The 22465-nt window shown below is 47.2% G+C and overlaps 2 protein-coding genes across 7 annotated transcripts in view; one reads left to right on the forward strand and one right to left on the reverse strand.

Moving 5' to 3' along the window:
- On the forward strand, window positions 1–12762 carry LOC132463062 (1-phosphatidylinositol 4,5-bisphosphate phosphodiesterase delta-1-like). Of its 4 annotated transcripts, none has more exons than XM_060058958.1 (15): window positions 1–350; window positions 1646–1834; window positions 2701–2929; window positions 3504–3633; window positions 4258–4486; window positions 4740–4941; window positions 5652–5796; window positions 6118–6270; window positions 7372–7533; window positions 7813–7972; window positions 8537–8653; window positions 9042–9220; window positions 9456–9588; window positions 10047–10196; window positions 10533–12762. In XM_060058958.1, the coding sequence occupies exons 1-15, from the start codon at window positions 320–322 to the stop codon at window positions 10619–10621; spliced, it is 2298 nt and encodes a 765-aa protein (XP_059914941.1). In that variant the 5' UTR covers window positions 1–319; the 3' UTR covers window positions 10622–12762. The 4 variants fall into 4 exon arrangements, with proteins under 4 accessions (XP_059914941.1, XP_059914942.1, XP_059914939.1 ...); XM_060058959.1 differs by having other exon boundaries at window positions 3–350; window positions 1646–1807; XM_060058956.1 differs by lacking the exon at window positions 1–350 and adding an exon at window positions 955–1444.
- Window positions 12235–22465, reverse strand: part of LOC132463064 (CTD small phosphatase-like protein) — a 17233-nt gene continuing 7002 nt past the window's right edge. Inside the window, exons 2-9 of one of the 3 annotated variants that reach the window (XR_009526965.1) lie at window positions 20697–20857; window positions 20323–20355; window positions 18861–18962; window positions 18024–18080; window positions 17276–17368; window positions 16335–16520; window positions 12444–15871; window positions 12235–12412 (exon numbers count right to left, since the gene is read on the reverse strand). Coding sequence is in view for 2 of the 3 variants with exons in the window: in XM_060058963.1 (XP_059914946.1) it covers window positions 15746–15871; window positions 16335–16520; window positions 17276–17368; window positions 18024–18080; window positions 18861–18962; window positions 20323–20355; window positions 20697–20857 (758 nt within the window). In the remaining variant the exon portion in view is untranslated. Of the gene's footprint in view, window positions 15872–16334; window positions 16521–17275; window positions 17369–18023; window positions 18081–18860; window positions 18963–20322; window positions 20356–20696; window positions 20858–22465 lie in introns of all 3 variants that reach the window. The other 2 variants (XM_060058963.1, XM_060058964.1) reach the window with 2 other exon arrangements.

The raw sequence follows: 22465 nt of genomic DNA on the forward strand, positions 1-22465 counted from the left end.
AGTTCTGATTCATTGCAGGCTCGTCAAACCGGTAACTCGGATTGCCAGCACCACAAACACACACACACCACCCCTACTCGGATTGTCAAAGAGAATCGCACCTGTTTTGTCGCCCTATGCAAGAGTACACTTGGGGATCCTGACTTGCAGCACGAAGTTTGGTGAAATAGCCGTAGTCGACGTTTACGCTTCTGAGTTTCAACAGGGCATATGGAAAGACGGAAAGTAGGCCTAGTTGGGTGAAAGTGTGCTTTGTTGATCATTCAAACGAAGTTCAGGTTAACCTTTTGGTCTAAGTACAAGACTCGGTGAAAAAATCATGGAGACGAATGGGATCAACAAAATACACGGTAGGACGTTTGTTTGAAACATCAGAAGACATTCAAATGTTTTAGGGTTTTGTTTGAGAAAAACAATGTCGTCCGTTTACAATCGCCGTGATAACTATTTTTGACATTCCCCAAAAAGCATAATTTCATAAGTTGTGTATTGTTTGAATTGCTTTCTGAAGTAGGCTCGATTTGCCAAAGGCGTGTCTCTTTTCATCCACATTGGATTAGTATTTCAATTTTATCCAAAAATACATTTGCGAACACCAGCGTTTTTTCCAATAGGCCTACTTTAAAGCAATAATTATTCTGCCCTCCTGCTCTTCCACCTTTCTAAATCACTGTTAAAAAAATAAACAATAATGCACTGAATGTATGAAGATGGTGCATTTACTTTCAAATGAGCCTGCACGTTAGGCCTGGATGACTGAAGAAAGTTCGATAATGCACCATTCTTCAATGCGTCGACATCGGTTCCAATTTTTTTAAGTTAAATGATGCTACAGCCTCTAGTTTGAACTTGGGTCAACAAAAGGTGTCCGTTGGTAGTCAATAACTCGATGTGTCCTGAACCCGTCCTCCCGCTAGAGGGAGCCCTGGAAGCGCGTTCCGGTCACCGCACGATCTCAGGTGGTCATGGGGTGGCAATGGATAGCCTAAGTTTATCATTAAAGTTTGCTCGATGGATAAGACCAACGAATCCCGTACTGTAAATCCGGTTCAATCAATGACGCGCGAATGATCATCCATTCTGATGCGCTTTTTTTAAAATTTTTATGTAGCTTGGTACTCGACCATGTAACCATTTCCGAAACGCAAAAGCACAATCTAAATACCGAGACAAATTTTGGTAATTAACAAATCCCAAAATCCTATCGATTTGGCTGGCTGCAGCCAGGGAGAGAACTTTAAGGACACGCCCTTTCTTCAGACGGATCTGTCCGAGAGCGCCTGAAGTAACGCTACAGTCGTGTTTTGTTATTTTATCCGTGTATATGTAAAGCAAATAGATTTCACGATGCAATGCACAAAACCGCCAAGTCGAACCAAATCGGAGGAAGAACTCTATAATGCTCAAAGGAAGAAGGTGACGAGTTTAAATGCCAAGTTCCTAGGTAGGCAAATAACCGGATCTTTCGGACGATTACATTGTGTGCGTGTGTGTGTCGTTTGCGAGCCTTATGACAACAGACGTGTAGAGACCCCCAGTCTCGATTGTTGTACTTTAGATTAAGTCAAGCGTGAATCCACGCTTCGGGAAAAACGTTGTTGTCTTAGTGATTGGTTTGTCTATTTTCCACCCCTCACTTCTCTAGGTCTGGAGGGAGATGGAGACCTTCAGTTCCTGTTGACGGGGGGAGACCTGCTTAAGGTGCGCTCTTCGTCCTGGAAGAAAACCCGCTATTTCAAACTGCAGGATGACTGCAAGACCCTGTGGTACGAGTCACAGCGGACCTTTTTCAAGTCGAACCCAGCCTGTGAGTGTCTTCCCCGCAGAGCGCCACGTACGACTCCCGGTTTGATAAGCATTCTGCACCTGTTGTACTCTTCAATAAGCAACACACATCCAACAAACAAACACACGGGGGCAACAGGGTTATCTATTCTGATCGGGGAAAAGCGAATTAAATTACAATTCTGATTTAAAAAATGTAGGGTAGGCCTATCACTATGAAAAGCTTATTTCAAACATGGTTACACATTAATTTAAGGTTAAGGCGTTGTCCCATCAGATATGCAATCTCAATTTATTGAAGGTGTGGGAGGGAGCAGGTTAACAACTCCAGATAGCGTTATATTTTTAACGTTTTCCTTAGCTAGCAATTTCACAGACAGTGGTTTAGTTTAGGGTTAGGGTTAGTCATATCTGTTCTATCGGACTAAGAACACCGGTTAGGGCTTTTGGCTGATAACCACGTTTGTGTGTCAAATGAGGAGAGTCCTGATAATTAGTTTATGGCAATTTATGGCACCCAGTCTCCCCATGTCAGCAGTTCAGAGAGAGCAAGGGACTGTGTTCAAGTGCAGTCATAAAAAAACAAGTTGGCCAGGTAACCTGGATATTAAATCCTTTTTAAACAAATGTGTTTGTCCGGGGGATAAATCCCTCCTACAATAGACTTGGATAGATATTCAATTAAGCTCCATGTCATCGATTACATTATCGAACAATGGCCTGGTCAAAAATGTAAAACTTTATCCCAAAACATCGACACAATACGTGTATATCTCCCAAATGACGTTGGTGAGCACTGATGGCAGGCAATCTCTCATCTCACCACTACGCTACACCCTGCGTAGCAAAAAAACACTCGCCACTAATAACTCACTGCACCCTCCCGAAAACAGCATCTCCTCCCCTTCCCCCTAGTCTCCATCGAAGACATCTCGGCCGTGCGGCCGGGCCGTCAGTCGGAGGGCCTGCAGAAGTACACGGAGGAGCAGGTGGGCCCGCGATGCTTCTCCATCATCTTCAAGGGCCGGCGCAAGAACCTGGACCTCATCGCCAGCTCGGAGGAGGAGGCCCGGCGCTGGGTGGTCGGCCTGGAGAAGGTCATCACCAGCACCAAGGGCCTGGACCGCCAGGTGAAGACTGAGCAGTATCCTTTGGGTGGCGATGAGGGGTGACGGTTGGCGACTATCACAAACTATTTAGAACTGTGTGATGGTTGTGACAGAGTGACGGGTGTCCTCCAGACACCGAGCGGCGCCTCCAGCGTCGCCGGGTTGTTGGTGAAGCAGTTTGAGTTTCCTCAAATCCTAGGGTTGCCGGTTCGAGGCCCCTACTAGAGCTACGGTCGGTAGTGCGTACAACATCACAGTTGAAGTTGAACTAACTAGCGGTTTGGTTGCAGATTTCAACCAACTGAAATTCCCCAGAACACAGCATGCTGTATGTTGTTTACAAAGCAGAGCGTTGTGAAGTAAAGGCCTCCGGTGACAAGAGGTCTCTAGGACCGACAGCTGGCATCCATCCAAGGAAGGTGTGGACCTCAATGTGATAAGAGCCGGTGCTGTCAGGGCTGTAGCTCCATGACCTTAAGTGACTTGACAGAAGAGTTAAAGTCGTAAAATGTCTCTACGTTGCAGATCTGGGCTGTGCAAAGGTTATGACATTAAACGATAGACCCTGAGTTAAATATCTTCCTGAACAAGCCCCCTCCCCTCACCCAGCTGGATCTTCAACTGCATGAGGAAGGCCGACAAGAATGTGGACGACAAGCTGACTCAGAAAGAGCTGAAGGACCTGCTGCTTTTCATGAACATGGAGGTGGAGGATGACTACGCTGAGATCCTCTTCAAGGTCACACACACACACACACACACACACACACACACACACACACACACACACACACACACACACACACACACACACACACACACACACACACACACACACACACACACACACACACACACACACACACACACACACACACACACACGCGACATGAGGCACAATTGATGACATGAGGCACAATTGATGACTAGCTTTGTTGTGTGTTCGTTGGCATTAGCATATTAGCGTTGGCGGCAACAATGGAGGATGAATTGAGCTCAGTTCAAGGGTTTTCTCTTGTAGATTATATTGACTCTGGCGTCGTTATCCTGCTAGTTTGAGTCAACTCGCATTTGACTCAAACTAATATTTCAGTTAATGTTTTTGCATCGATAATCACATACCCAAGGTATATGCATATACTTTACTTTGTGCATTTCATACAACCTGCACACTTTTAAGGTAAAGGGGGATTTTTTTGTTACTTTGCTCACAATACATTTTTTGTTGATGATGTGATACCAAAGACCACAGTTCATAACCTCATTTTGTGTTTTTAATGTTTCATTTCCCTCTGTACTCAAACCCATTTAATTATTTATATTAATGTTAATGAATATACTTTTATTTCGTGCAAACCTTCAGCAATGCGACGCGTCCAAATCGGGGTACCTGTCCGGCGCGGAGATCGAGCGCTTCTACGAGCTGCTGACGCAGCGGCCGGAGATCGACATCATCTACTCGGAGTACGCCCGCACCACGGGCCTCATGAGCGCCGCCGACCTGCAGCAGTTCCTGGTGCAGGAGCAGAGGGAGGAGGCCACGCTGGCCGACGCCCACGCGCTAATCGACAAATACGAGCCAGACGAAAAAGGTGGGACTTTTATTTTGAAAGCGAGTACTGTGTTCTCATCATTTAAAATAAGGTTATTTTTGTGTAATTTATTTTTCATTGAATACTAATCTAGGATGATGGTGATGAATGAAATCGCAAAATAAATGAAATTACAACAAAAAATCGTAATGACACTAAAAATAAAAAATATTTTCCATACAGAGCCTTGTCTCAATCCGTGCCATAGCCTGCAGCTGTAAATCCCACCATCTCCCCCCCTCCTCCCCCCCAGTCAAGGAGAAGAAGCTCCTGTCCAAGGACGGCTTCCTCATATACCTGAACCACCCTGAGGGCGTGGTGCTGAGCCCCACACACGCCACCTTGTACCAGGACATGAGCCAACCGCTCAGCCACTACTTCATCTCCTCCTCGCACAACACCTACCTCTTGGAGGACCAGCTCAAGGGCCCCAGCAGCACAGAGGCCTACATCAGGTAGAGCTGCTAGGACTGTGTAGTACGACCGCGTCGTCAAGCTGTAGTGCTGTGTGTTCCGTTTTCAATTTAGCCGATATTTGTGCTGCAGAAGGGGAATTTAGACATTGAACAGATACTTCTGCTATAGTAGTGCAATTTAGTCATTTAGCAGATACTTTGGCTGTAAAATTGAGTCATTTAGCAGAAACTGAAACTACACAGGTAGTGGGAAGTGCATTAAGGAAGTGCATATCTCCATTCAAGCAGGAATCGTTACACATCTCAATACATTTGCTCGAAGCGATTCAGTAACGATACTTTTAGTTTATAACGATAGCGTAAGTTACGGGATACCTCGGCAGTACTAGTACAATTGAGTAATTTTGCTGTACTATATTATATTTAAAATGTGGTAATTAACGGACACTTAGTACTATAACAATCTACAATTCTGTCATTTAGCAGATTTTTCCTATACTAATACTACCTTACCATAGCACCTGTTACAGCCTTACGTTTGGCAGAAAACCAAGAGGTTGAAATTCAAAATAACCCTTGGACCCAAGTGGCGCTACAAGCTAATAATCACCCATCTGTCGTTGAGCTCCGTCCAATATAGTTATAATATAACTAAAAGTCACCCATCTGTGGTTGAGCTCCGTCCTGATTGTTCCACGGCAAACAATCCGTGTTGAGTCCATGGCCTAACCTGACCCTTTGACCCCCAGGGCCCTCCTGCTGGGTTGCCGCTGCGTGGAGCTGGACTGCTGGGACGGGTCAGACGGCGAGCCCGTCATCTACCACGGCTACACGCTCACCTCCAAGATCCTCTTCAAGGACGCCATCCAGGCCATCCACGAGTACGCCTTCAAGGTGTGTGTGCATGTGTGTGTGTGTTCAGTAAATAATAATGATATGGTGTTTAGCAATTGAAGAGACCTTCATTCAAAGTTGTAATTTCCAGATTCGGCTTAGAACGTACATACTAAACATTCAATGTTGGGGTACAAACATTTCTACTTCATAATACAGTAAATTGTTTGTAGAAATAAGGTAAAATCTCTTCTAAATTCCACACAATTAGTCTGACGGGGCTAACCTGTCACTGCTGCTGACCGTGGCACATTTATGGAGACGTGCTACGCTGTCAAAGCTGGAAAAGATTGACATCCTCCCCCTGAATTCCATCCCCAGACGTCTGAGTACCCGGTCATCCTGTCCCTGGAGAACCACTGCAGCGTCGAGCAGCAGCAAGTCATGGCCCAGCACATGAGCTCCATCCTTGGGCCAGCCCTGCTCACACAGCCCCTGGGGGACACCATGCCCACCTGCTTCCCCTCGCCGGAGGTCAGTGTGGGCTTTGCTTACGCATATTCATCCAGAGTACCCCAAAACCAGAGACTTGGGGGTCCTTTGTTCTCCCACACGCATATAAACTTTGAAATAAGTCTGTACATGATTTTTTGAGTGAGATACGCATTTCTGCAAGCAGCCCGCCTCCAGCTACCAAAACGAGCGAGTCAGTTTCGGCGCCCCGTCCTATGTAGGAGGGGGGCACATTTGAATATTACCTCCCACTTCCCCACTCCCCTCCAATCAGAGCATCGCTAAGATTGTATGGACCAGCAGCTCCGGCGGGGGGAACTCGGCGCTAGCCCTGCAGCTAAGCTCCAGGAGTACAATCCCTTTCTCAACCATGGCCGAGATATCCCCCACTACGAGTCTTTACTTGTGGAAGTACCAGAGACTTCAGACACAGTCTTTATTATTCATAATATCATCCGATGCGCACATATCTTTTGGCCGTGATATTAGATAGATTATATAAATACCCGTATATAATGTTATTATGTGATATTATATAATATAGATATAGAGCTCCAGGTGTCAGCAAACGGCAACAACCCCTTCTCCTCCATGCTGTGGTTCAGTGTGACGGCTCATTAGTCAATGGGCAGCAGCTCATTTGCATAAATGCTACAGACACCAGAAACAGCGCATTCTGAAGGGACTGAAACAGAGGGGAATCTTTTTTTTTTTCCTAAAAGCTATTTCCAGCAAACGGCTTCAAAAACATTTTTTCTGGAACTCAAATACTATGTTAACTTGTTGGGAAAACACCATAATATGTCTCCTTTAATATTTTTTGTGTATTTGGTTCACATTATGATTTTTTTTTTTGTGTACATTCAAGGACAGGACGGTAGGGAGACAGGAGAGTGGGGAATGAAATGTAGTGGAGGCCGTCAAACCTGTGTTGCCACAAGGCCTGTATCCCTTATGGTTTGTGAGACACTTCCTCTTCATTGCCTAGAGGCTGAACAAGTCGTGTCCGGACCAGAGCATTGTGACTGGGGGGGGGGGATTCCGTAAAGGTTTACACCACTGCGTGTGCGTGTGTGTGTGTGTGTTGCAACTGACCACTTGTTCCTGTGTGTGCGTGCCTAGGACCTGAAGCGGCGTTTCATCATCAAGGGGAAGCGTCTGAACAAGCTGGAGGCAGCCTTCTCTCCCGAGGCCGCGGCGGACGCCGCCGATTACGACGCTGTGTCGGAGGACAGCGAGGAGGACGAAAAGGAGGAGGCAGAGGAGGAGGAGGAGAGGAAGAAGGTGAGATATGATATCAGAGGAGGATGTCACTGGCCGTTAATTTATTTTTTAAATGTATTTGCTGTCATAAGTGTCAAATGTTTCAATAATTGGGGGAAGGGGAGTCTGGTGTGGGCTAGGGGGTTTGATTCCCAACCCAAAAAGGTTCTTGGTTTGAATCCCAGGGTCTCTTAGTCTACGCTATAGGCCTCCTTGAGCAGGGTTCCTCTAAGCCCTGCCTGCCGTGGCCCCGTACCAGCCCGTTGGCTGAAGTGTGACGGCGGTCCCTTCTATGCGCAGAACAAGAAGAAGCTGAAGCTGGCGAAGGAGCTGTCGGACATGGTGGTGTACTGCAAGAGCGTCCACTTCAACGGCTTCGCGGACGCTAGGGACAACCTGAGCTTCTACGAGATGTCCTCCTTCAAGGAGGGCAAAGCCCTGGAGCTGGCGGAGGAGTCTGGTACGACCGATTCTGGGCTCGGGCGATTGGACCATCTCAAAATGTAGCATCACAAATGAATATGCGTAGAAACTAAATGGTAGAATGGTCACCTTATTATTATATATTAGTAGTAGTAGAAGTATTTGCATGTATACTTTTTGTATGATTATCATTATCTCTGCAAACAAATATTAGTTTGAGTCAAATGCGAGTTGTCTAAACTAGCAGGATAACGAAGCCAGAGTTGATCAAATCTACGAAAGGAAACCCAAAACAAACCCGTGAACTCTGCTCAATTCATCCTCTATTGTTGCCGCCAAACACCAATATGCTTACACCGACAAACACACAACCAAGCTAGACATCAGAAGTACTTCTACATTCCATTCATTCAAGTGGTCCTTTTACTTTTAATAATAATCCTTACGAATGGTAGAATTGAGTAGTAGAACAATGGTGTTTCTATATAGAGTTAAATAAGAGGTGGATGATCAGCTGTCTGATTTTTAAAACAAGCGCATCCATAGAATAAAGGGAGTTTAGGTTCTGGTCGTCAGTCTTAAGTGTCTTTCTCCTCGGCAGCTAACGGCTACATCCGCCACAACGTGGACAAGCTGAGCCGGATCTACCCCGCAGGCTCCAGGACCGACTCGTCCAACTACAACCCCGTCCCCTTCTGGAACGCTGGCTGTCAGATCGGTGCGAGGCCCCCCACAGTACCAACCCCCCCGCTACTAGCACTCCACTGGTCGGGCTCGTTCCTTCTTGCTGTCTCGCTCCTTCTCTCTCTCTGGCTTTTATTCTCTCCTTACTCTCTATCGCTTTCACTTCTTGTCATCGTTCTTCCTTTGGTCCACTTTCTTCTTCATCCTTTTTTTTTTTTTCTTGCTTGCTCTCCGACTTATAACTTTTCTTTCTCCATTATCTTGGCTCATTTCATTACTCTTTCCTGTCGTTCGTAACTCTGCCACGACTGCCCAAGCTAGTGCTGGTTCCTGATCCAGCTCTTACCATGGTCTTGGGGCTGAACTCTTCGTCTCTCTCTCTCTCTCTCTCCATTCATGTCTGTCCGTCTGGCGGTCTGCAGTGGCGCTGAACTTCCAGACGCGCTGCGCGGACATGAGTCTGAACCAGGGCCGCTTCCTGGTGAACGGCCGCAGTGGCTACGTGCTGAAGCCCTCCTACCTGAGGGACGCCGCCAGCGAGTTCGACCCCATCACCCTGACCCGCGGGCCCTGGCTGAAGCACAAGAACCTCCACATCATGGTGAATACGACCATGTGACCGACACGTAACCAATCAGCTCACAGGCAGTGTGTGTTGCTCACTTGGACATACTGGGTTTAGGGACGGGTCCCTGATGTCATATCAAGGGAATGACTGAAAGACTCACTCACTCACACACACCCTCTTAATGACATGTTGCTTGAGCTCAGCGCCAGGGACTACATCGTTTGTGGTTGATGAAGTTTTCTGTGTACTCACATCTTGTATTTCTCAGGTGATCTCAGGCCAGCAGTTGCCTAAGGTGAAGGCTAAGAAGACCTCCATCGTGGACCCGGTGGTGAGGGTGGAGGTGCAGGGCGTCCCTGCTGACGTAGCGGTGAAGGAGACGGCGTGCATCGATAACAACGGTACTGTGGCTTGTCAGCTAGCTGATTGCTAAACTAGACGGGCACATCCAGGTGACTGGAACTCACTATTGTTCACTGAAGTACGATTACATTTAAATGTGCTTGTTTATTTAAATGCTGACTTTGGTTTCCTCCGACAAACATTTGTTTTTTAATTCGCTTTTTGCATTGTCATGCAAATCCTTAAACACGGTAGTCAGCGAATTTGCCTTCCAGTTCAAAAGTTATTTGGTTCGAACCCAAATGTCCACACACGGACGCTTAACTCCCAAATAATCTCATTTGTATGAAACTGTATACATGTGATACTTGGACCGCTGATAACGATAGATATAATATCCTGATAATGAGGGTGCATTGAATTTCTGGTTTGGACAGTGGTGAGCCCCTAAACGGTTGGCAAACACGACATGATTAAAATGTGAATCCATAACTACGGCTACGGGTTTTGGTTTCAGGGTTCAACCCCGCGTGGAACGAGAGCTTTACTTTCGACGTGCACGTACCGGAGCTGGCCCTGGTCCGCTTCGTCGTGGAGGACTACGACAGCGCCTCGGACAACGAATTCGTCGGCCAGTACACACTCCCCTTCTCCAGCTTGCAGATGGGTGAGCTGAGGAACACGCACCCATCCTAGTATACACGCACACAAACACAAACCTTATCTGCAGCCTGCAGATGGGTGAGCACACACACACACACACACACACACACACACACACACACACACACACACACACACACACACACACACACACACACACACACACACACACACACACACACACACACACACACACACACACACACACACACACACACACACACACACACACACACACACACACACACAGTTTGTCGCAACAGGAACCTCATTTGCATGCTGTTGAGTGGCTGATCTTAATTTAGCAATTAGCTGAGCTCTCTCCCTCTCTCTCTCGCAGGATACAGACACGTGCCTCTACTCGACCAGAACGGAGACCTTCTCCCGTCGTCGGGTCTCTTTGTACACATCATGGTGGTCGACGCGTAGTAAGACGGGCGTCTCACCGACAAACACACACATCACACAGAGAGGGGGATACATCTGAAAAAACTCCTGTGTGACAACATGACACTAAAACTATTCCGGCAGTTTTTATTAGTTTCTACGTAGATCTAGATGGATGGATACGTTTCAAGTACTTTAGTTACAACTTTTCTGTGTCGGTCTGATCAGCAAATTCACTGGCTTTTTTTCTTTGAGGATAACTAGAATAAGACATGTAGAAGCACTATTTACAGCAGATTCCTTTTTTCTTTTTTTAGCACGACAGTAATTTTATACTTGAAGCCCCTAGGCATTGGCATTCTTTGAGCAGGTGGGACACAGAAACACACTAACTAACTCCCACTAGTGCAGCTGGCTTGGGAGCGTTAGTTTGAGAGAGTATTTCTCTTGGGTTTAAATTAGCTCACGTAGGTTTATTCACTTTTGTTGTTGGACTACTGTCTCCAGCATTTGTAGCCTTTATCGTATTATGTCTAAATGCCTTAATTTATGTATATGCCAATATTGAAAGAACATGATGCATCTTAGTCCTTGATCATTTTCAACTTTTTGTTCTTGTATCAGAGTGTAGCAGTTCTCACTGCTGTTTTTTAATCTCTGATAAAACATTTCAAACTAAGTGTTTTTTTTGTTACTAATCATTGACGGAAAACATTCACAAGAATACTCACTGAAACTAAGCCAATTGATAGAAAAGCATAAAGTGGCATATTGTCATTTGACTCCCAAATAATACATTTTTCTTGTCAAATTTAAACAAAGTATTTATATTTCTACCTCAATACGTTACAGTTGGAAATAAATGTGGCTTGGACTTATTCACCTAGCGGTCATATTGCTTCCCAAGTAGCTTCATTATCCCCACCCAGCTACTGTTAAGACCCAATATGGCGGCTTGGTGAACAAAGCCTCATCAACTTTACCATTGCATGGACGGGGCTATCAAAATGTTATATCTTCGAAAAGCACTGAGTTCTCACCAACAGTCTAAAGTGACAAAAGGATGTCGTCGTCGTCGTCCCCCCCCGACAAGAATTTAATACCGGCTGCTATATGGGAAAGCAGGCTGCTTTGTCCGGACAACAATGCCAGGCTAGGACGGAGAATAGTTTTTACCTGACCTGTAGGAGGGCCACGCCCTCAACACACAGCCTGGTAGTCCAGGGCTGACACTCAAATAGGCAACACAAGACAACACAAATCCAAAGAATTTGGCTCATAGCCCCAGGGGTGGTTTAACCTATAGAACCATCTAGGCTGACATATTTGGTTTTCTAATAGACAGCCCCAACGAAAAACGTCTGTTTACGCCACAATGGAGTCGTGTTTGATGGGCTGAACTCCCAATCGATATGAATAGTATAGTTTGGTCAACATCTTTGTCTACTAATCAGGGTGCAAGACAATTTATATCACCATTTCAAATCGGATAGTCTCAGATCTGTACAGGCCCTGGAAAGATGGCACTACATAACCAAACCCCGCATAACTCACTAGCAAAATCCCCAAAAGTCTTTTTAAAAACTCAAATCACATGACTTCCTGTCTCTTGATACCATTGGCTTTGAAGCACAATAATGAAACAAGTCGTAATCTTTGTAAAAAGGTGCTTTTTATTGTGACATGTCCAGGAGGAAGTTATGCAGTTAAGTCATGAATAAAGTTCACTGTAAAAATATATATACTGCAATCAGGAGCACAGTAACATCCCTCTCTCACCTGGGGGCTGGGAGTATTAGACCTTTTATCACGTAGAGAGACTAAGAAATATATCTTTAATCAAGGTAGAGACTAAGAAATAGACCTTATATCAGGTAGACTAGATGGAAAACGGAGATCACATTTGTGCTAAGTGACATTGCTTTGGCCTTTTAAGTCTTGTACCGTACAGAACGACAAGAATAGAATTTACCCGACAGTCAACGAAGGAGGATCGTGTTCTAAAATGAACCGAAAAAAGGGTGAAGAACCAGGAAGAATAATCCTAGGAACTGCAAAGTGTTTTAACTTTGTTTAAATAAAAATGGAAAACCGGTGGCAATGTGGTAAGGTGAACGGATACGGCCAGAAGTTTAAAACGATGGAGAACAGTCATCCACCACACAAACACACACCAAAACAAACGCACAACACGGCGGATCCCTCCGAGAGGAGGACCTGATTGATAACTCAAACTGAAAAAAGGTAACCGAGAGGGGCATTACTGTGCATGAGAAAGAAAAAACCCAAATCAGGTGGATAACTTGTAATATGCAGCTTCTTCCCAAACCAAAATACTGACAAACGGGTAACTATAAAAATATCACAATGGTACGATCGAAATGTTAACAGAAGTCGAGAGAATAAGAGTAGAATGAACACTGAACTTTTTTTTTTTTGTGTAAAAACATTGCACCAAAAAAACAGCATCAGAGCGTAACGCTCACCGTCCAAAACTTCTTCCAACGGATATACCAACAAATAAAATGAAGCTGAACCGAGTTCAACACGCCCACGGGAGCAGCATCAGACAAATATTTCCGTGGAAGTACTGATGACCAAATAAAAGTCAAAATGTACAACCAGGATTTCAAACGAAAACAAACAGAATGACGGGCGGATGTGATTGGCTTCGCTTATCCTGATGACCACTTCCTGTTCGTGTTAACACCAGGCTGATGCAGCCAGCCAATCAGATTCTTCCAATGAGTCCACCAATGAGCATCAAACGGAAACATTCAAAACCGGGTGGGGAAAAACAGTGAGCGAGGTGACACTATAAAACACCACAGTGACCTTATGAATGTAGATTGCTTTGAATGCGTCCACAGGCAGTAAGGCATCCGGGCCGCCGAGAGGGCTCACAGTCCTGCAGAAGAGCCTTGACACAGAGCCTCCACAGGGTCCCGAGGGCTGGCCAGACATGTTGGGAAACCTTTTTCAGCCGGGCAACATTTTTTGAACTTTTATTTTGAAAGGCCAAACTGATAATTTGCCTCAGATTCAATTATATGGAGAGGTACATTACTTGGCTGCTTTTTTCCCCACTACCCCTCCTTTTGAATCACTAGTTCCCATTAGGTCTAATTAAGGGGAGCCTTCTGAATAGCTAACCATAACAACAGCAAACATCAAATGGCTGAAACAACAAACAAGTCTAATAGCAGGTCCCTAAGGATCGGGCCAGCCCTAGTCAGAACCAACCCTGGGAGGTGGTCTTTGTCAAGTGCTCTAGCCTCCTAAACAACACACACCACCCAGCTGGGAAGGACTCTCCTCCACCCCCACCCCCACCAGAAAGAAGGTTATTGCCATGGTAACGGATGTTTTCAGCACTCTGGGTTTCTGTGTGTGCGTGGCTCCTCTATGACTTAGGCACTGAGGTGAAGAGAAGTCGGGAGAGTCTGGGCAGGTGAAAGCCACACACCGGTTTGTTTTAGAGAAAGAAAAAGGTCAGGTGAAACGCTGATCATATGTAGGGAGTGCTTTCACACGGTCCAGACTCCACCCATCCAAATGCTATCCAACACTCTCCAGCGAGACTACTCGTTTGATCAAATAAAAGTACTTAGAAGGAAAATGATGCAACTTTAAAACATGGCACTCGACTCTATCCTCTGTAGGATTCCACATCATTTGAAGCAACGAAAGGGATACCTTTGCAACTGTATACAGGCAAGTCGTGGCGACAGAGCTCCCTCTAGTGGTGAGAGACCAAATCGCATCTAGAAATCATTGCATCTCAACTAGAATTAAAACTATTTTCAAGGATCACCTACAACATGGGATCCAAATATGTTCAAATGTACCGCCGGAGTTCCGCCTGATTGCCAAATAAGCTTAATTCGCACTAGAGATTGTACCGTCCAATTTGGCGAATGAGACGGAGGCTAGTGTTTTGTTGAAATGGGCGGACGTGGACAGTTATAAAAATGGCACAGGTTTATGTTTTTAAATTCAAACCCAGAGATTGATAGAAGATAAACATTCGGGCTATTATATTTTACCGTTCACAATTGCAAACATACTCCTGTTACTCGGGAACGAAACGCTATTCTACAACTACGATTGAAGAAGTACAATGAAAAAGAAAGAAAACCACGTCTATATAATGGCACGAGCAAAAAAAGGGAAAGAAAGTAAATGTCAGGAGACGAGGGATGGTTTGAAAGTCATAGTATTTGACGGATCCGTGTGTCGGTGTATATACCGCCTCGTCCACGTTAAAGCATATATTGTCAGTTTGAAAAGATTTAAGTACTCTGTGGTGGGGGGGGGGGGGGGGGGGGGGGGGGTGAGGGGGTGGGGGAGCACGGCATGTACAAAACACAGCCCCCTTTAAAAACATTCACACAAAGGCACTTCACTCGGTAGGAAAAGCAAAAAGGAGACGCGTGGGGGTCTTTTCTACGACCAGAGACTACCTGCATAGCACAAACACAGGGACCCCCCGGCCTCCGTCCCGTCCCGTCCCCCCCTTCAAACCCTTTCAGAGCGCCTTTCAGACCGCAGGAACAAAAAAAACAACCGTTTAATTAATTTTCTTTCTTTTGGTTTTTAAAATAAGCACTTCGCCAAATAGTAAAATCCTGTCTGCTGCAGAGTTGTGTTATTCTTTTCCTCTTCCTCGTCTTCCCCCCCCCCCCCCCCCCCCCCCACACCACAACGGTATGAAGGACCCCCGTCTCCGGTCCTCAGAGGGGGGACTGCACGGATACGGAGCCCAGTCTGTTTCCACCGTCCGCGGGGAACTCTTTTTGTACAGAGATGTCCGGTCTCCAGCAGGTCACAGAGAGGAGAGGAAGGTTCAGGTAGAAGTATAGCATTGTTTTAGTTTTTTCTTTTTTTCCACAGTGAGACTCCATGGGCACCCCCTAGTGGGCGCAACCAGGGGGTGCACGGGCACGTGTACATGTGTGAGAGAGAGAGAGAGAGAGAGAGAGGTTCTGCCTGAGTTCTGAGTCAGATGTGTGGGAGTGTGAGGAGAGGGGAGGGAGCAAGGGAGTTGGAGTTGGGGGAGGGGGGGGGGGGCATCAGCGAGAGAGACACACACAGGCCTGGGGGGGCTGGGTACACGCTGGTGGCCCCGCGAGGAGCAGGTGGCGGAGGGAGCCGCCGGTGGTCCTGCTACCTCCCCCTCAGGTCCTGCAGGACCCCGTAGACCTCGTCCTCTTTGCTTAGTCCCTCGAAGAAAGGCAGCAGGTCCAGCAGCTCCGAGTCGTTCATGTCGTCGAACCACGACTGCACCGGCACCTGTGGACAGGGGACGCGAGCGCTACGGTCAGGGGGTCGCCGCGGCGACCTCTCGATGGAGACACCTCCCGTCAGGAAAGAGCATTGACCCGTAGGGGGAAGAAACAGCCTAGAGGGCTTCACGGACTGTGCCGAGCTGGGGACACGCATCTCACCGCCACGTATTTAACACATCGTATTCACCGACACCTCGAACAACACCTCTATTTTATGTACACACATCTGTCCTGCCTCTTGCGCTCTTGAACACATCTTTTTTTTTTTCTTCTAAATCCTGAAGACATCGATACGGACGAGTCCCGTGCGACCCTGACTAACAACTTGAACTATACCAAACCAGCCCGGTCCCTTTAAACTAAACCTTCCTCAGCCCTCCTCAGCCCTCCTCAGCCCTGCCCGTCCCCCCCGTCCCCCGTCCCCCGTCCCCCGTCCCCCCTCCCTCGGCCGGCGCTGCGGGACTCACCGCGTTCTCCGGGTGGAAGATGTAGGAGGCGGGCGAGTTGTCCACGATGATGACGCTGGCCAGCTCGCGGCCCAGCCGGCTAAGGTCCTTCACGTAGTTCCCCCGGTGGAAGACGCACGACTCCCGGAAGAGACGGGCGCGGAACACCCCCCACTGGTCCAGCAGGTCGGCCACGGGGTCGGCGTACTGTCAAACCGGTCAAAGTTCAAAGGTCCACTCTTGTATTCACGTCGGAGCGCTTCGCTGAAAGTGGCTGCTGCTGCGCGTTATAGCTCCAGTATTGGACTACTATTTAGGACTATTGAGCAGACCTCGATTTAAAGTGACGTGGGAAATGACATGTCATAAAGGAGCATAAAAGGAATGGGTGAAGGCATCAAGGATTCTGGACATCAGGGAAAAAACCCAGGACCTTTAAGAATGTGGACAGAGGGGATCGAACCCAATGATGCCTTTTGAGCTGGCAGTTGAACACACCGAACACAAGAGCTTCCTGTCGGCTGGTGTTGAATCAGACGTCTCTGATCTCTCCTGGCGTTGATACCAATTAGCAGTAAGTAAACACCGCGCTTTAAGGAGGGAAGCCGGTTAGACTCGGCCATGTTTAAATAGATAGGATGCCCGGCGGGTAACTAATCACACCCGCCTACACCATGGCTAGCGACTACCGGCGGCTACTATGACACACTCTCCCTCTACAGTTGTCTAGTCCCGATGCTATGATGGACTTACCCGTGTTATACCGGCTAAAGCAGGGGAGTAAGACAAAGAGATCCATAATGAGAAACACAGAGGAGTGGCTGGTGAAAAGGCAGTAAGTCGCAACAGAAGATGAGTGACAATAGCAAGTGACCAATGAAACGACAAAAAGACAGACGGCTAAGCAGGAGGTAGTAGAGCAATTAGATGATTAGAGGAGAGGGTCTGAGAACGTAACGTACCTTAGCTAGACTGGCGGTAAACAGCACACATTCAAACAGCTCTCCCATCCTCTGTAGAAACTCGTCTACGTGCGGTCTTTTCAGCACATACACCTGAGGAGATTGGTCAAAGGCCTTCAGCACAAGCATGATTTCCCATGTTTACCAGACAGTTTCTTGGGACTTCCCCCAAATACCAAACAAAGATGCTACCTCCCTCCAATAAGGTTACCTTCACCTCCTCGCTGATGTTCACAACATTGAAACACTTGGTCATTTGAATCTGATATTAACAACTAAGGAGGATCAATAACAACTCTAAATTGAATCTTCGGATATCTTTATAAAGACAGACCCCCCCCCCCCCCCCCATGTAGAGGACATGGAGCTACATGCTGTTTGTATGACACGACTCTTCTTGGTGGTCCCTCGCTGTTCCAGGACTCTCACCCAGGGGCAAGTAATCGTGAATAGGCCAACCAGGACAACACAGCCTATCCTGGATTACTTGAACTGGGTTGGAGTCGGTCATGAGGAGGATCCTCCCTCCAGAAGATGAGCGCTCCAGAGTAGAAACCCATAAACATCCATTCACTGCGATTGGTTACCAATTCGTTAACGGGTGCTTTCATCCAAAGTGAAATACAATGACTATCAGATACATGTAATTAAGACACAGGCATCCCGCCTACGGACTAAACAGTTGTCATAAGACATAAGACATAACTCCGCAAAAGGTGGACGCGTCAGTCGTCTGAAAATACAGTACCTGATGAACAGTACCGTCGATCTCCACGGGAACGATGAAATCCGCATTGCTGATAGGCTGCAGCAAAACAAACAAAACAAAGACAACCGCACAAGTCAGTTTCCCCCACCACGGCCCAGGTTGATGTGCTGTAGTACCCCGACCAAACAGCAGAGGTCCCTCTTGCACACGGCCAAACACGGGCCACCAGAAAGACATTCAAGTCTTAAGGGAGAGAGAGACAGGGGCCAAGGGGGAAAATAATACACGCCTTTTCCTGCCAAAACAAATGGGCCTTCGATGGTCCTCATGACTAGCTCAACCTTTTTGGTTTAGCCTCCGAGGCAGCCATATGGCGGCAGTGGTGGGGGAGATGGTGCAGAAGTGGGGCGGGGGGGGGGAGCTCTTTTGGATTCTCATGCCCACATCTGCCTCGGCTTATGCTGATTGTTGACGTTCTATCGCCGGCTGTCCCAACATAAGGAGTCTTCAGAATGTAGAAGACACTTTTAAAACTAGTTAACCAAAATTGGGGCTTTGGTTGTTGCGTGGTTTGCAGTGTATCGTACGTGTCCCAAAACCAGAAATGGACACCTGGAAACAAAACGAAAACTGGCTGCGCCACTCATGAAAACAGCTGCGCAAATAACACTTAATGTGTATTCAACTATTTCTAGCTCGCTGTCGCCTGTATTATTTGACAAAGGAAAACAAAAACTGCAAGCAGCGAATCGGGAGAGTGCATGAGGCTAGGGGGCGGGGAGGTGTAGCATTTGCAATAACAAACATTCCTGTCCGGATATTTTGAGAACATCAGGTCTGGGCCTCGGCCCGGACGCCGCCCCCCTGCTCCGCTACCTTGAAGGAGCTGTGGACCAGGGTCTCGTCCAGGTCGATCACAACACACTTCTTGCCGTCGTCCGCTATCGTCAACTCCGGGAGGAGGTATTTGGCCGGAGGCTGCAGAGGCGGTTGGATAACCAAGAGGAGGAGGAAGAGGAAGAGAGGAGGGTCAGACACCCTGCAACACGCTGTGGGGATTGGGAGTGCGTGGAGTTCAAGGCGGGGATCCTGTGCGGATGGTGCGAGCATGGTGGTTTCACGTGCAAGGCTTCAAACTGCGACGCATATCCCCATGTTAATGGAAGGGTCAATTGCTGGGCAGTGATGAGGCGCAAATTATGTTTTTAAAAAGGGTCGCTAGATTACTGCCAGGTGTGAGGGAGGTAAGGCACTCCAAACCATTTTCAATATCCCTCCACCAAAGTGGGAGAGTCCACCTAGATGTATGAAGGATAGGTAAACTGTCCCAACACTGGTGGACTGTGCAAACTTGGTAGGCTGGAGTTGGATTCATCCATCACACATCTTTATGGACACTCCCCCTTGTGATGTCACGAGTGGACAGCTTTGAACACCTGGTGCTGAAATGGGGGCCTCAGCCAGGGGTTTATAAAAGGCCTCGTCTGTGAACAACCACCCCCCCAGCACATGGTACCACCCGCTGCCTGCCAACCCACGAGCTGCCTTTAATGCGCTGGGATTTGTGGGTTGTCCTAATCTCTGATGAATCCTGGATTACACGAGGCGTTTTCACACATTCAGGCCATGCAGAGGTTTGGTTGGCTGCGGTTAAACAATCACGCGTTGGAGAAAGCCCCCCCTCATTCGAAAGTTATGAATGAATGGTGAACTACAGCCTGATGAAAGTACTTGGTGGTTCCATTATTCATCATGCCGGGCCACTCTGACTGGAGCATAGTGCTTCATTTGAAATCCTATTTATAAATCGTATGCATTACATATTTGAGTGGATATGGATAGTATTATGACCCATTGCGAGGGAGAATAGCTCATATGGTCAACGCTCCGCATATAAATTGACACGTTAGTTCTTGTGAGAGCGTTGCAGAAAGCCCATGCAAATCGAACAAATCCATTACATTCCTCTATGACTATTAAAGCCGTTATGAAACAAAAACACTGTCTCACTTCCCAGCAGCTGACTGTATTCCACTTCCAATTCGCATGATTTTGTGTGAATTTCATTGTTTTCTGGTAAGTGGCCTGCTTGGTTAGTTTTAAACAGGCATTCAAAGCACCAGTATTTCACATGCAGGCCAGACAGCACTGGAAACACCTCTGACGGAGCTCAGCCTCTGCACCGTACAGCTACGCAGCGTACTGATACGACCCAAGGAGGGGGCCTTGAGGAGAGCTGAAGCAATGAGAGGAGTGCTGGTACCCAGCCAGGCCGGCCAGGCACCAGCACCACGCTACATGCAAACAGAACAGAAATAAATAAAAAGGCATTACATACACTAGGGACAGGGATGACCTGGACCTGGTCGGACTACGACACAGAGAAGGAACACACACACACACACACACACACACACACACACACACACAGGAAGACAGACACAAACAGAGACGCACAAGAAAGAGAACATTAAAACACAAGGAGTGGATAGAAAAATTAAAAAGAAAGAAAACACTTAATATAGCACTAGTCACACACTATTATTTTACACAAAAATATAAATACGTTTAAAAGTAAAATAAATAAGTATCAGTTCAGGTTACGGTTCAGGTGAAAAGCCTGGTTTGACCTTTTATTGTGTGAACTGTACATGAGCACGCTAGTGTCTGTTGAGTCCCTCTGATAAAGGGGACAATCACAGCATGTCTTACCTTGGGCGGAGTTCCATTCTCCTCCACTGGGGGTGGCAGAGAGCTGCTGATAGTGTTGGACGCGGGCACCTCCACATTGTAGTTGCGGAAGCAGCAGAAGAAGGAGCTGAAGATGCTGCGATTCCTCTGCTTCTTGAGGCTGACGTTGGACTGCGACGCCGCTGAACACCAACACAACAGGCCGAGGTTAACTTAAACAATCTTTGACATCGGCAGTCATCTGTTTATTAGTCATATGGTCATATAAACAATAACAAAAGTATGAATTGGATGGTTTTGCTTGCTAATTCAACGGGTTAGCTCCTAACCTTGTTCTCTCAGAGTGGACTCGTCACAATAGAATTCAACTGAAATTAATGAGAAAAAAAATGTCTATGGAAAAGAAACGCGGGATTGTTTAGCGACTGGTTGCCAATATAAGAATCAGTCCACAAATGTTTGGAATAAGTCAGGTGACGCAATACTGTCGTACAGTGTTCAGTTGGGTTTCTATGGAAACCAACAGCTGGCCATGCTCAACAGCTAAAACAACTGAACTTAACTGCTTCAGGACCAATACAATTGAACTATCTTTCAGGTCTGCCCAGATTATTTTTAGATATATATTTATTCCAATGTAAAACGTATTAGCATTAGAGTGTATGACATAGAGCCAGTCCAGTGCACAGAGCAGATTACATCATAACAGCAGGCAACTGTCCCACTGCGTCGGTACAGGTGCAGTTGACTGGGGGCCTGATTGTGTCACAGCCTGGGTCACATGGGGCCTGTGTTCGGTCGGCTGATTGGTCGCAGCAGCTCTACAGTAGATAGTAACTCACTCTGATCGCGACCGCCTTCTCGTTCTGGGGCCCTGGAGCGGAGCCAAAATCAGACCAGGAGCTTTTATTAATAGAGACAAGCAGGAGGGAGCGGGAGCCTCCTACTCACCTCCCTTAACCTCCACCCCTAACCTCCACCCCTAACCCCCACCCCTCACCCCCCTCCACTAGGCCTCCTGTCACCGAGTGATCTACGTTTTCGTGTCTCAACTACTCCCCCTTACTACGTTTCACTAGGCAGGTGAGGAGGGGAGCGAGCGAGGCAGCTAGACTACACACACACACACACACACACACAAGGGTGGGGGTGGTTGTACACATTCCTCTACCTCCCTTACAACAAGAGACACCCTCCACCAATTCCTCCACCTTGTGACTCCACCAGCACAGAGAGGAGCCGAACACGCTGCCAACGATGTACTGTCGTTTCTATTCTCTCCAAAGACAAATCCGTGTGTCGTCTCTTCTTCAAAACATTCTGTTAAACCAGCCGCTTTTCCTCAGAAAGAATATGCAAAACCGTGTTTTTTTTGTCGACATCTTGAAAGACAATGCTGAATAAATCATCTTCCATTGTGTTCGATGTCAGACTGTTTCAAGAGCTGTGTTGTTCAGGGATTAAAGTAGTGGAGAACTGTGTGCCACTGTTAAAGAGCAATGGGACGAGGGACGCAGCAGACTAATGGTGTATACTCTCACCAACATTGCACCACCACCACCTCGTCACCGGCTCCAAGTCCTATTAAACCCCACGCCACTCTCCTCCCTCAAGCCCTGTGCGGCTCCGCCTCCCATCATACATCGACACGGGCACTCTTCATCCAACATCGAGACAGAGGAGAGGTCTTCATCCAGAAGGAGACCGTTGATCAGGAACCATCAGCAGGCATTACTGGTCAAGCATGGACCGGGCGTGGGAAGCCTTTTGGAAGGACTAGGGGAAGCGAA

Source organism: Gadus macrocephalus, chromosome 8 (assembly GCF_031168955.1).
Source record: "Gadus macrocephalus chromosome 8, ASM3116895v1".
In the NCBI taxonomy this organism is placed as follows: Eukaryota; Metazoa; Chordata; class Actinopteri; order Gadiformes; family Gadidae; genus Gadus; species Gadus macrocephalus.

Excerpts from the sequence above, each read along its gene's own strand:
- LOC132463062 (XM_060058956.1), top strand. The coding sequence starts at position 1,348 with ATGCAATGCACAAAACCGCCAAGTCGAACCAAATCGGAGGAAGAACTC. Across the intron at positions 6,271-7,371 it reads CCTGCTTCCCCTCGCCGGAG|GACCTGAAGCGGCGTTTCAT; the intron begins GTCAGTGTGGGC and ends GTGCGTGCCTAG. Across the intron at positions 10,197-10,532 it reads CTTCTCCAGCTTGCAGATGG|GATACAGACACGTGCCTCTA; the intron begins GTGAGCTGAGGA and ends TCTCTCTCGCAG.